Genomic DNA, 14,359 nt, shown 5'->3' on the forward strand with positions numbered 1-14,359 from the left:
AAGGTCATTTATTACTGTTTAATAAAATCTCTGTCATGAGACCCTTCAGATACAAAACAGTGGGCCATCTGCTTGAAGGAGGATGCCAACATACATCTTGGGGGGCAGAGATAAAGGAAGGAATGTCTGTATGTTTCAAACAGACACACAGGATCCTGGCAGTTTGGGACAATGTTAAGCCAACATTGCATTTTGCTCTTAGCAGAGTGTCAATATCCAGGCAGCTGAGTTCCCAGAGGAAGGTCACTCTGCCTACTTCAAGGCCTTGTCAACGGTCTGTAAGTAGTAAGGAAATTTAATTTTTCTTTTGCCTTTGCTTCCCACATCACCGGATATACAGAAAGTGTTCAATAACCAGTAGCCATTAGTATTATTTTTGTCCTATGTTAATCAAGTAATGCTATGCATTGTTATACACATTATTGATTTTTACATATCAATACTGACTTTTTTTTAAAGATTTTCTTTATTTATTTGGGAGAGAGAATGAGAGATAGCATGAGAGGGGAAAAGGTCAGAGGGAGAAGCAGACTCCCCACGGAGCTGGGAGCCCGACACAGGACTGGATCCCAGGACTCTGAGATCATGACCTGAGCTGAAGGCAGCCGCTCAACCAACTGAGCCACCCAGGCACCCCCAATACTGACTTTTTTAAAATACCACGTGGGTTCTGTAACATTATTCCCATATAGGTTTTGTCTTCCAATCTGGATTATAAATACTTTGGCCTTGAAATTAGCGGAGACCTAGCAAATCTTAATTCTGATGGTTCTGTTTTTATCAGACTCTGGGAAACAGATTATTTCCCATCTGATGCAAATGGCTGCTCCAAAGTAGCTCATGTATTGTCACCCCTACTGGCTAACTGACCTTACAGGTAAGGCAGAGTAGGGAACTGGTAATGTGATGTGATTAGATGCCCGTGTTCTCCATTTTTTGAGTAATACAGAGAAACGAAATTTCATTTCCAGCACTGCTGAAAAAGATTGAACATTGATTTCATCTGGCATGTTAGGGACAGGGGAGGAGGAGAACCTGTAGGTAACAAAAGAAGTATTGCAGTTTCACTAAATCCAGGCACAAGGTGGGAGATTTGTTTCCAACATGATGCTATCAGGCCAGCTGCATGGGGAAGCACCAATTGGAGAGGTTTGGCCTATGACCAGATGACATTGTGGGTACAAATGAGGTAGCTGCTGATAAGGGTCTGCCCATTAATTACAAATTTCAGAAACTTGTGATAAATTCCAGCAAGGGTGGCTGCCTAAGGATATTAACAATAGGGTTCAGAAAAATTCCTATTAGCAGATTATGTCCAGTGACAAGTTAATGAAAATGAAATGTATCATTTAGGCCCCTTGACTACAACAACTTTGTAAAAGCCTCAGCCAGTCCTGAGAGTGGGGAAGGTGGAGTATTGTCTATTCCTCTGTATCCTCTGGCAATGGAAGTTAGGTGAAAATATAAAGAAGCTGATTTTAGTTCATTCTGTTCACTCTACTGAATTTTATGAGATGAGCTCTGAGCCTAACGACTCTGTTCTGTGCTCATTAATCCAAAAGGATCCGAGATTATAATGCTTGCTTTTCAACAGGAGACCTAGGGCAGATCCAGGTGCAAACTCATTAGTGTCTGAATGCAAAGCCCCAGGGAGAGGTGGACAAGGTAACTTCTTTAGTGGCCTTGCCCTAAACCCACAACATTGCAAATTTTAAAACTCATTCAAGTCCATTTATGCACCAGGTTTCTTTAGAAAGAGAGCAGTAGATAATGTGAAAAGAAATCTAATTTCTTGGTGTGTTGATTTCATTCCCCTCCCCCCTTTTCCTTTTAAAAATCGTAATTCTTAATGGGAAGCGCAATATCATTCAGTATAATTTTGGAGTTCAAAAAGAAGACAAAACTTGGTAAGAAAAGAATGAAATTGAATTTTCCACCTTACCTCAATCTGAACACAAAATGGCTGTTGAAGGATAACTAAAAAAAAAAAAGTTTAAACCATGATCCTTATACAAATTTAAAGTAAACACGTGTTAAAGAATTTATTTAATTTATTAATTACTGAGGGATGCAGGAGTCCAGGGATCTGTAAACTATGGACTACAAGCCAAATTCTCCCTATCAGCCATTTTCGTAAATGAAATGTTATGGTGTACAACCACACCCATTCATTTCCATATTGCCCATGGCTGTTTTCCTGCCACAAAGGCAGAGTTGTTTGGCTCACAAAGCTTAACCTATTTCCCATCTGGCCTTTTACAGAAAAAGTTTACTGACCCCTGATATAGGCCATCAGGAATGCTGAAAAAAAATTTACAAATAGATGCAAAGATATTTACAAACAGATGCTTAAGGCAATGATCAATTGCTTGTCACCAAACAAGAAATATTTACATGACAATTTACAGCCTTGTAAAATAGCTCAGACAATGAAAGCATGGATAATCTAGAAAATATACCAGACCTGGAGTATTAAACCAGTTACATGAAACTCAGATTAAGATCCAGAGAGAAATTTTATTTGACAAATGAGGGCACGAGTAGGGAAGAAGCTGGGATTCAGAAACTAACAGAACAAAGAATGCCCTGGTTGGAATTTGGGATGGAGGAGGCTGAGAACCGCTACTTGAGCACACCCTACCTCAAGCTTTACTTGCTCTGGAAATGGACTGGGCTCAGTCTTTAGGGTAGATCAGCAGGCAGAGCTGCAGGAGAGCTAGGGCAGGCTGAGGCTGATCCTGTTTACTCCCTTGGTTTCAACTACTCTTAAAGGCAGAAGACTCTCACACTTGTATTTTCAGCCTTGACCTTTCATTCAGATTCATACCAGAGTTATACAATTTCTTGCCACTGTTCTGGCAGGTACTTCAAATTCAACATGTCCAAAATTGAACTCGTTTTAATGTCAAACCTGCTCTTCCTCCTGTATCAGCTATCTCAATTAATGACACCACTATTCAACCAAGCATAAAACATTCTTGATTTCTTCTCCTTCCAGTACTACCTGACACATCCAGTGAATGTCTTAAATCTACTCTCTCCTGTCTATCTCTAGAATTACTATCTAGTTTAAGATCCCACCATCTCTTCACCTGAACTGAGATCTTTTTGTAAGGGCCTATTTAGCCAGAGTGATTCCATCTTGGATTAAACAATGATTTTGTTGTTTATGCAGTAAAACTTAAACTGATCCTACCCCCCCCCCCAGGGTACTTACTTAAAAACAAGTCCTGGAAACCAGTCCCAGGTAACAAAGCCCAAATACAAGGGTGGGTCAGGCCAGGTGGAGGTATGCAATCAGTAGGGGTGCATACTGTCTCCCTAGCTACCAAGGAGTATGGGCCCCGCCTTTTGGGTACCTTTTGGGTGCCAGTTCTGACCAAGGTGATAGGCTAGTTCAAATAGCTACTATAGAGTAAATTGTAATTCAATTGGTCACTTATGTGTGACCTAGCATGACTGCGTAGCTTTCTCTGTGTGTTACAATCTCATTGGCCACCTGTGCGTGGCCAGGCCCAACCACATGGCCCAACCACATGGCCTTTGCCCTTAAAAGCTAGTCTGTAAGGCAGAGAGAGGTCGCCTCTTTGTAAGAGACGGCCCGGGCCAGTCAGTTTGATTCTCGATGCTTGGCGCAAAGTAAAGCTTTGCTTGACCTTGGCTTCGTATCAGTCTCATTCCTTTGACCATGGACCCAACATTTTAACTAGTCTTATCTTTCTGAAAATCATCCAGTGATAAACTAGAGCTGGCTTACACTGGGTGGTGAGAGCTAGTTGTACATACTGCTTCCCAACTCTGGGTTCTACGTTGTCATATTGGTAGCTTGAAATCGGCCACAGTGAGAATACTTAAACCACAGAAATTGGCAAACACTACAAATCAAGATTTTTTTTTTTAATGGAGAGATTCTTATTAAACATTTACCAGCATATTTAACTGCCCAGTCTTGGGCCAAACTGATCTTTGTGAAACACTTGTTCAACTATGCCACTCTCCTTGATTAAAACTCTTCAGTTAGGGGTCCCTGAGTGTCTCAGTTGGTTAAGCGTCCGACTCTTGGTTTCAGCTCAGGTCATGATCCCAGGGTTGTGAGACCGAGTCCATGTCAGGCTCCTAGCTGGGCACGGAGCCCACTTAAGATTCTCTTCTCTCTCTCTCTCTCTCCCCCCATTTGCCCCCTCCCCCCTCCCTCTCTAAAAAAAAGGAAAGAGAAAAACAACTCTTCAGTAGCTCCCCATGGCCAAGAGATAACATTAAATTCCTTAACATATGAGACCTTTCATCATCTGGCCCCTGCCTAAATGTCCAGCTTCCTTTCTTACCCCTCCTTCATCTCATAAGTTAAATGTTAGCTCAAAGGTCATAAACTGGTTCACTCAAGCGTAAATTGCCTCGTATATGTATCTTGTTGGAACTGCACACTATCTTTAAGCTTTTTTAGCCAACATTTAAAACTTTAAGAAATTCTCCTCTGAAGGGGATTAAGAGGTACAAACTTCCAGTTAGAAAACAAAGCATGGGAATGTAATGTACAGCATAGGGAATACAGTCCACAATACGGTAATAACTTTCAATGGTGACAGATGGTAACTATACTTATCATGGGGATCTTTTTTATCACATTTCAAAATATCAAATCACTATGACATACACCAGAAACTAATAAGATATTGTCTGCCCATTATACTTCAAGTTAAAAAAAGATGTTATTCAATAACAAAATAAGAAATTCTACCACAAAATCCATTATTTCTGACTTCTCTTAAGCACAATACTGAGCCCTTACACATGCTTATAACAACAATTTTATAAGGACAAGGAACACAGCAGCAAATACCCCCCTTTCAGAGGGCAGGTGCCCTACAGTTCACCAGTTCCTATCACACATTTATCCAAATTATGCATATGCACCCACATGTAGCCTTCATTTCTGTTACCTACTGTTGTAGACCATATCACAAAGTCTTGAGTATTATCAGAATTGTCTCACCCTCATTATAAAATTTCTCTACCATGGCTGGCCTGATGATAACTCATGGTGCCTTCCCTAGAAAGGCAGCGGGATGAGAAAAGAAGCAGAGAATGGAAGAGCAGTATAAATCTGTGGACTTTGGGTCAGAGTCTCCACATTAAAACACCAGAATAGAGAAAATGGCAGGCAGGGACTATCTTAGGTTGGGGAGACCTCAAGATATTCCCTATAAAGCCCATTTGCTAACCCTCCTTAGTCTTGGAATGTCTACTGCTTTCTCAGATGGACATGAGAAGGAAAGACCCAAGGAGATTATCTCACATTGACTCAGATCATGGGAGCCAGCCAGGTTTGTAAATGAGTCAATTTCTTAATTTGAGAACAGAAAACCTTTTTTTTTTTTTTTTGGCCCAGTGCATGTTGTGTGTCTAGCACTGTACTAGATGCTAGAAGGAAAACAAAAGCAGTCTAAGACAGAGCTGTCTTAGATTCACAACCTTACTGATGAAGCAAGAAATGTGTATTTGAAGTAATTAAAGAAAAATATAAGGGGGCAGCATCAGAAAAGTGAGATCTTTGATGTAACCTAGTGCCCACAACATCTGGGTGGTCAGTAAGGGGTAGGATCAAGTTAAGAGGAGGAGCTATTGAAGAAGCCAAGCCTCACAATGGCTCTTCACTGGCAGAGAAATGGGGAGATCCCTACACACACGGGGGTTCCCACAAGGCTATATACCCAGAGAGCAGTGAGTGAGATGGGTGTGGCAACTTGTGAATAATAAGGTTGACTGGAGGGTGGGAAGACATATGTGGTCATTGTAGACCAGTTTTCTTTTAAAAAGATTTCCTCTTGGGCGCCTAGGTGGCTCAGTTGTTAAGCGTCTGCCTTCAGCTCAGGTCATAATCCCAGAGTTCTGGGATCGAGTCCTGCATCAGGCTCCCTGCTCCATCGGGAGTCTGCTTCTCCCTCTGACCTTCTCCCATCTCATGCTCTTTCTTACTCTCTTTCAAATAAATAAGTAAAATTTAAAAAAAAAAAAGATTTCCTCTCTTGTGTCACATACTCAGTAAGTCAAATAGAGAATCAGAGACTCCTTGTTGAGCACTACGTCAAAGACAATGGAATCAGATTGCTCCAGAAAGCATGTCAGCTTTTAGCATAGACAGCAACCTTTCAGTTCCATGACACAAGTGGTGCTAAGTAATAGTTACATGTACTATTGTCTGTCTTGGACAGGCTTGTCACCACTGGCATAGAGAGACAGAAAGAACAAAGAGAAAGAGTAAGAAAAGAGCAAAGAAAGAGCAAAGAAGTAGGGGGAGAAAGATGACAGGAAGAACACCACGGCAGGGAGGACAAATTCCTCCAATACAACCCAGGGAATCCTGTGCTACAGGCTATCCTCCCTCCACCTGCCACCTCCTGCCTCTGGATCATAGCAGAGATTGAGAAATGCTTCTGTCCACAGGAAAGGGGCAGATTTCCAGAACTGAGCTCCTTTCTTCTGAGTGGACTGTGACACATTGTTCAATTACCATCTCCCCCAACTCAAGGCTTTATGTCGGTTGTGTTTACATTTATTAATGGGCCACTCAGACCTACTTCTTCCTTAGCCTGTAGGCTTGTGTTAATTTTGGAGATTATTCTTTCCTGTGTCCAATTTACTTTATGAGACAGTTGCTCACTTCCTGCTGTCTTGTTTGTAGCTGCTTCCTCTAAATGTTTAACAACAACTAGCTCTCAACTATTCAGAGGCTGATGCAACCACTCCATGAAAGAAACAGATTTCTTGCAAACTCTTCCCCCTTCTTCTTCTCCACCCCTCTCCCACTCCCTGTTTTCTGATCACTTTCCTGTTTGTGAATCCTTCATCCCAAGGTGAGAAGGAGGCAAAGAACACATCCTTTTGTCTGTTCATCAGGAACTTCAATGTTCTAAAAAGGGTTTTTTAAGAGTAGAGAGAAACTATTGAGTAAAACAGTATTTGTCTATTCCATGAGAATCTCAATTATCCATGTTTTGTTCTCCCCAATTCAAATGAGTATTTGGAAGTATTTTCTTCAAAGTATATTAAGATCAATATTTCACAATTTCCTGGAATCCTATCCATGCTTTCAATACTCAGCTCCATCCCTCCATGAAGCCTCCTCTGACTATTCCAGTGCTCCCTATTCCTTTGCTCTAGATCCTACCACACTGAGACTCTTCTGTGAGTACAGAGCTGCCCTCATTTCCCTATTACACTGAGAACAGACTGGGTCCCAAAACACAGATTTTAAAGCCAAAAGTTTTTTTTATTCATTGATCGGATTCTGCAAACTCACCTAAAAATTCTCCTGAATACCCAAAGGACCCCAGATCTTCCTCCAATCACTGCTATTAACACCAAGCATTATTACATCATAGTCAGAATGATGCTATCAAATGTCCCTTTTGCTATTGGTAACCCCTCATCCAAGCCAAGAGGTCTTCATTTACAGAGCACTTCTTTCTGACAATAACAGATTCTCTTTACCTTGCTGGGACCTACAAGAAGTTGGTCTTTGGTCCCCTGAAGTCTTATATACATATAAAGTCAATTGGAACCACTTGAAATTGTCTTTTCTTCAACATCTGGGGCTTGATTTAGTGGCATGGTCTTTAAAATTAATGGTTGTCATTAGACTTTCAAATATTCCTTCAGTCTCTACTGCTCGTTTGGAACGGAACACATGCTACTACGTACTCCTACCTACCAATTTTATGTAAGTCTGATCCACCCAAATAAGCGCCAGAAAGAGAAAATGCTCCTTACTTTTCTATATCCCCCATCATGTCTCAGACAGAACTGGGCATACTGTGGTTGCATAATTTTCAGAACCAACCTCTAGAGTCCTACTGCCTGGGTCTGAATCTTGGCTCAGTTACTAAAAGGTATGTAACCTTGGGTATGTTCTTTAACTTCTGTGTGCCTCAGCTTCTTGATTTGGGGAGAATATTTACCTCACAAGGTCATGGGGATTAAATGAGTAAATACAAATAAAGTGTCATGTGCCTGGCATATGGCAGGTATTCCACAAATACTTATGGCAATGAGGGGATTTGACAAGAGAATGGTGACTCCAATTCCTGAATCACTAACATTGGATGGACTCTATGCAACCTCTCTCTCCCAGACTTAATCATGCCCTTTATGATTTTATTTTATTGTACTTAGGTCCCCACCCTGATGATGGATACCCAGTTCTCTGAGTTCACACCAGACATCACTCCCATCATGCTGGCTGCCCACACCAACAACTACGAGATCATCAAATTGCTTGTCCAAAAACGAGTCACAATCCCACGGCCCCACCAGATCCGCTGTAACTGTGTGGAGTGTGTGTCCAGTTCAGAGGTGGACAGCCTGCGCCACTCCCGCTCCCGGCTGAACATCTATAAAGCTCTAGCAAGCCCCTCACTCATTGCCTTGTCGAGTGAGGACCCTATCCTAACTGCCTTCCGTCTAGGCTGGGAGCTCAAGGAGCTCAGCAAGGTGGAGAATGAATTCAAGGCCGAGTATGAGGAGCTCTCCCAACAGTGCAAACTGTTTGCCAAAGACCTATTGGACCAAGCTCGGAGCTCCCGGGAGTTGGAAATCATCCTCAACCATCGAGATGACCACAGTGAAGAGCTTGACCCTCAGAAGTACCATGACCTGGCCAAGCTGAAGGTGGCAATCAAATACCACCAGAAAGAGGTAAGCTGAGCTTTTCTCTGCTTTCAGGAAAGCTTAAGCCCTCCAAAGTCCAGTGCAGCAGAGTGAGTGAGAGTCAACATTGTTTCTACCATTTAGTCTTCATAATTGAGTGGTTCAACAGGACTCAAGAAAACAGTGAGGCTCATTTATCCAAGATACATACAGCCTCCACATATTTTCTTTATAGAGAGATAAGTAGGGAAAAATGCTGACCATCTGATTTGTTGATAGGAAAGTACTCATTGTTTCAAAAAATGCTTATTCAGCACTGTTCTAGGTGTTTGGGATACAAAAAAACAGGCACTGACCCTGCCTTCATGAAGCTTACAAGCTAGTTGTAGACATTACATAAATGATCACATTAGTGAATATGTAATTACAAGCAACATAAGTGATCTGAAGGAGAACTTCTATAAGAACACATAACAAATGAGCCCACCCTACATACTGGGGCCATGGTGGTCAGTAATTATGGAGGGCTCATGGTCTGGATGCTTTTGGAAATGAATTATTATTGTTAATAGCATCTTCGATTAAAGGAATCTGAAACACTAGGAATATGGAATATTCAAAGGAATATGAAACACAGGTCATGTTTCATAACTGTGGCTCCCTGTCTACTTTACATGAATACTTATGTTAATCTCAAAAATCCCTCAAGATGCTTTCAGCATTTTACTAAGGCTTTTAAGACGAAATTGTGAGGGATAGAGAATTCAGTGGTTTTCCTTACCTTGCTAAAGTGAAGTTCCATCCTTCAGAGGTATAATGGAGATCACCTCCAAAGATTCTTTATTACCCTGAAGAGATGTGACATTAAAACTGATGGATAGTTGTATCTGTCAATACAAATAACTCCCAAATAACTGAAGAACTAGAGTTTTTTAAATTTTTTTTAATGTTTTGTTGGTTGGTTGGTTAGTTGGTTGGCTAACTGGCTTGTGAGCTAAGGGATATATAGGCAGAAGAAAAACAAGTTTTAAATATGGACTGGAGAAATAGGGTCCTTGAAAAAATAAATATAAACCCAATACAATGGCTCAATACCTCTCTATTGAAATAAGGCTATCAATACAATAACACAATAGTTGGGGTGCCTGGGTGGCTTAATTGGTTAAGCATCTGCCTTTTGTTCCAGTCATGATCCCAGGGTCCTGGGATAAGGTCCTGTGTCAGGCTCCCCGCTCAGCAGGCAGTCTACTTCTCTCTCTCCCTCTGCCCCCCACACCCCACTCGTGCTTGCTCGCTCTCACTTGCTCTCTCTCTCAAATAAATAAATAAATAAAATCCTTTTTTAGAAAAAGAATACAATAGTCAAGTTTGATGTAAAAAAAAATCATTGTAGAAATCTAGTTGGGTAATAGTGGGTTAACAGTGTTCAGAATTACATAACCCCTCAGGAACAAAATCTTAGCCTGAAATGGAATATAATTTACTGTTTCCTGGAGATCTTTTTCATTGTTGTTTTTTCCTCATTATCATTCCTATTTGCACTGGAATAGACTCCCAAAAAGAGTCCACGTGGTTAAAAAAAGAGAGAGCTCAGAAGAATGAAACAAAAGGTGATTCCAAACTATAACTTTTATATGCAGTTAAGTAAGAAAGCCTTAATCTCTCAGAAAACAGGTATAAAACTACTAGATAATCTTTATGTGTCGCATAGACCCTTGGGATTTATCACATGGACATTTTTCAGATATTTCTAAAAAGTCCTGATTTCCTATACCGTCCCATTGTCAGATATACCATACCAAAGTCTTTGAAAACTTTATCACTGTATTTCATCCTTATTACCATTGAAGGTAGGCAGAAAAAATATTTTAACTCATTTTAAAAACAAGAAAGGACTATATTTCAGAGTTTTGTTCAGGATCATAGGACAAAGCCAGAAGTAGAACTTTCAACTCCTGGTACAATACTGTCTCTGAGTGTACTCCATCTTCTGCCATGTGGGATTCTTTTATGCTCATTTGGGACCTCCAAATTCACCACCAGGTAATTTAAATGAACACAAGTTCTTTGATTTATGAATGAAAGTTTATTAGTTAAAATATGTTAAAGCACATAGCAATAAAACAGTGTGGATCAGTAACAAAGATGATATTCAATTCTAATTTAATGACTGGCATTAATCATCACATAAGGATACAATTACATAGTTGCAGCGTCTCATGCAAGTTAGCCAAAACACACAAGGATGAAAACTAATGCCTCCCAGTTCATTGCCATCTCCAACCTATCTACCTTGGTTTTCACATTCTCAAGCTTGACTCAGAATGATGAGCCTGTCTCCCTCTCTATCCCTCCACGCCATACAAGAATTGGCTTTGGTGTCAGTCTAAGAAGATTCAGAAAACAGCTAGTTTAAATAAAGGACCGGCCATTCTCTCCACTCTCCTGGAGGAGAAATCCAGGATTCCAATCAGAGGCATTCAAAGGTGGACTGCCAAATTAAGTAATATATCTCCTTGAGATTTTAAGTGCATGACCTATGTCTATTGATCGCCAATCAGCTATTTCTATCACTGTCAAAGACTTAGGGTTGGCTGATTTGCATATGATAAAAACAGGGGTTTGTTCATAAACCTGCTTAGGAACTAACTCATACCATGGCTTTCCACCCTAAATAGCTGCATGACTATTCTATGCAACTTACTGCTTTTCTTCTCTCAAAAATACTTCCTTATAAGCTCTTATTCTTAACTATGTTGTTATTGCCTACACTTAACTTCTTATCACTCACTCCTGAAAATACTACCTTACTAGCTCTTATTCCTAAGTATTTTATTATTGCCTACACTTACTTATCACTTTCTCATAAAAATACTTCCTTACTAGCTCTTATTCCTAAGTACTTTATTATTGCCTACACTTACTTCTTATCACTATCAACTCTAATCATACTTAATACAACAACCCACTGTTTGGAGTGGGTTTACATCTTAACAGTTCTTAAACACATGTAATCACACAATCAAAGCAAACATCACAATATATTTTATCTAATTCTGAGGAGCTACTGTAGTACAATCTTTCCACATGACTCATCTAGCCAGAAGGCTAGCCAGCTTCACACACTACGAGTTTGCAGCATCTTCCAGCTTTGATATATAAGGACCACGTTGAGTATTAGTTGCATTATAGGCTGGTTCAAGCTTTATCTTGTTTCAAAGTCTGGAGTAGTCCCACAGATTTCTCTTGATGTATTTTGATGGTCACCTTTAGTTAGTATGCTTGCTTGCATTCTCTAATAGTAACAGTTTTAATGAGCTCACACTAATCCATTGTGGAATTGTTATAAAGTCTATATTCCAGAGCTTTACATAGAGGAATAGCTACCGTTGGTTATCAATCATATTTGAGGAGCACCAGAACTGTCCATTTACAGTGAAAATACTTGCTGAATAGAATTTGTAGCAGATTGATGGTCTGTCCTTGGATGTTTCCTGATCTTGCCCAAGTACTCCTGCTCTGGGTTTTATTCTGACACAAAATTAAAGCCAATTTCCTAAAGTCCAAATTCCTAGTGGAGAGTATATATCTTTCCCAGCTGTTTCCAAATCTTTAATTAAAGCATAGATTCTATCCTTTAACTTTTATCCAATTCCTCTGTGATTCTTCTTGGTTGCTACATGTACAGATTTCCTTGTTTAACTCTGATCACTAGTCCTCCTTATAAAACTGCTCCAAATGGAATGGTGGGATAAACCGTTTCTTCTTGCTTTCCCAGTGCTACATTTTAGTTAATTTCATATAGTGCCTTTGCACCGCATCTCTTATTTGCCATTTTGGACATACCACAACAGCTAAAGTCCCCTACCCTAGGAAAGTAAGGCTCGATTTGTCTAATTAGTACAGCAGTGAAGTCCCTTAATCTGCTATCTGGTCTGATTTGTAATTACCCACAGTAATTTCCTGGTGATAGAAATTTTATTTCCCCTCTTTGTGTCTTTGGGACTGGTCTAAGTGTCCTGGATCCTCATCTACTCCATGTAGCAGTCTATTGTGGAACAGTATCATAACATGTTTGAGTATCTCCCTTAAGTTCCTCTCATTTTCAAAAAGATATGTGGTGGTTTTTTTTTTTTATACAGCAGTCTTTTTCTTTAATTTGTTACGTATACTCAACCTGAAATTCAGTGGCAAAACTAACTTATGCTTCTCTTGCTACTGCTTATCCACATTGGATCTCTAACTTCCCCCACATTTACCTTTAAAAGCAGCTAATTATCCCTGTATGTAGACCTCACTTAGGATTAGATGCAGCATCTGTCATGTTGGTTAGTTCTGAAGCTATCTGTATTCAGTATATTTTTAATCTTTTTGCTAATAATATACCTTAGGACTCTATACAAATTGGGTATAGTCTGGTTTTCACCAGAGTGGATTGACTTCTACTTATCATTTCTTCACAATATGAATGCACCAATCTGTCGTAACTACTACTATGCCTTACCCAGTTGTTGCCCATGTTGTAAGATGCAAAGGCCATTCTCTAGGAAGGAGGACCATCGTGTCCATGGGCTTGTTTAAAGGGTAGCTATTTGTCCAAATGGAAGCAAGATTACTATATGGCATGGAATTAGTATGAGCAGTGAACTTCCCACACATTTATTGGGTCTCTTTCTATTTTAATATGGGTAGAGGAGTCCTCCAACTATTGCATTTTAGCCTTCTGGTATTTGTAGAATTATTAGGGCTAAATACCAATCCATATTTTATTCAAATTCATTATTGCTGCCATTTGTCAACAGTTAAGATTTTTATGTCAAGGTGGCAGCAGGTTCACTATAATAAGCCTATCAGCTATTCTTTATAAATCTAGCTATACCCAAGAAGATATACTTTATCCACTTCTATTTGTGGACTGTCATGTCTGAGCCTTTGACTGCATTGGTGAACAGTCTTCCTGGGGCTTTGTTTAGACCTGCTAGTACTAGTACCACTCTCATTGTTATTTGATATAATTTCTCCTTTCCATTTGTGGAACAATATTGAAGACTAGTTGTAGTGTGGGTCATCATTTGAGGGAATAGTCCTGCATTGGAACTTCTTCACCTCAGCTTTCTCAAAGGTTTCCCTGGCAAAAGTTATCCAAAAAACAGTTATATTATCCAATAGATGGTGCTTTTTCAAAAATTGCTTCCCCTAACATCCTTTGGTTGACAAATCCTCTCCCTAAAGGCCTAGTGAAGAGTTCTATCTTTTCAAGTAAAAGTGTCCCAATGCTGTCCTGTCAACGTGATGTATTCATTATAATACCATCTTGGGGAATATTCCCCTTTTGGTTTCCACTTGCAGAACAATGACATTGGGTTCCAACCCATGAGAGAGTCCATGAGGTCTTAACTCCGTTGTTAGGTGAGGAGTTTCTTTTTTTTGTATCATTTGCTTCTGTTATTAGAAAACCCAACAGAAGAACAAGAACAGGTAGAGAAAGGCTAAAGTCGCAGCTTTTAAAAGAAATATAAAGAAGAAAAGAGACCAGCTTCTACTGGAAGTAAATCTAGTATTAACTTGTTCTATAAGGTGTTAGTAAGGAAAATGTACAGAACTAAAAGCTTTTAAAAGAAATATAAAGAAGAAAAGAGACCAGCTTCTACTGGAAGTAAATCTAGTATTAACTTGTTCTATAAGGTGTTAGTAAGGAAAATGTACAGAACTA

At 39.8% G+C, this 14,359-nt stretch overlaps 1 protein-coding gene across 1 annotated transcript in view; it reads left to right on the forward strand.

The window, feature by feature from the left end:
* The window catches only part of LOC111160972 (transient receptor potential cation channel subfamily C member 5), a 128,836-nt gene that overhangs the window by 24,171 nt on the left and 90,306 nt on the right, over positions 1-14,359 (forward strand). Inside the window, exon 2 of the mRNA XM_022524385.1 lies at positions 8,173-8,694. Within this exon, the coding sequence (XP_022380093.1) occupies positions 8,173-8,694 (522 nt within the window). The remainder of the gene's footprint in view (positions 1-8,172; positions 8,695-14,359) is intronic.

The sequence above is a fragment of the Enhydra lutris genome, unplaced genomic scaffold (assembly GCF_002288905.1).
Source record: "Enhydra lutris kenyoni isolate GAN:26980312 unplaced genomic scaffold, ASM228890v2 scaffoldscaffold80, whole genome shotgun sequence".
In the NCBI taxonomy this organism is placed as follows: Eukaryota; Metazoa; Chordata; class Mammalia; order Carnivora; family Mustelidae; genus Enhydra; species Enhydra lutris.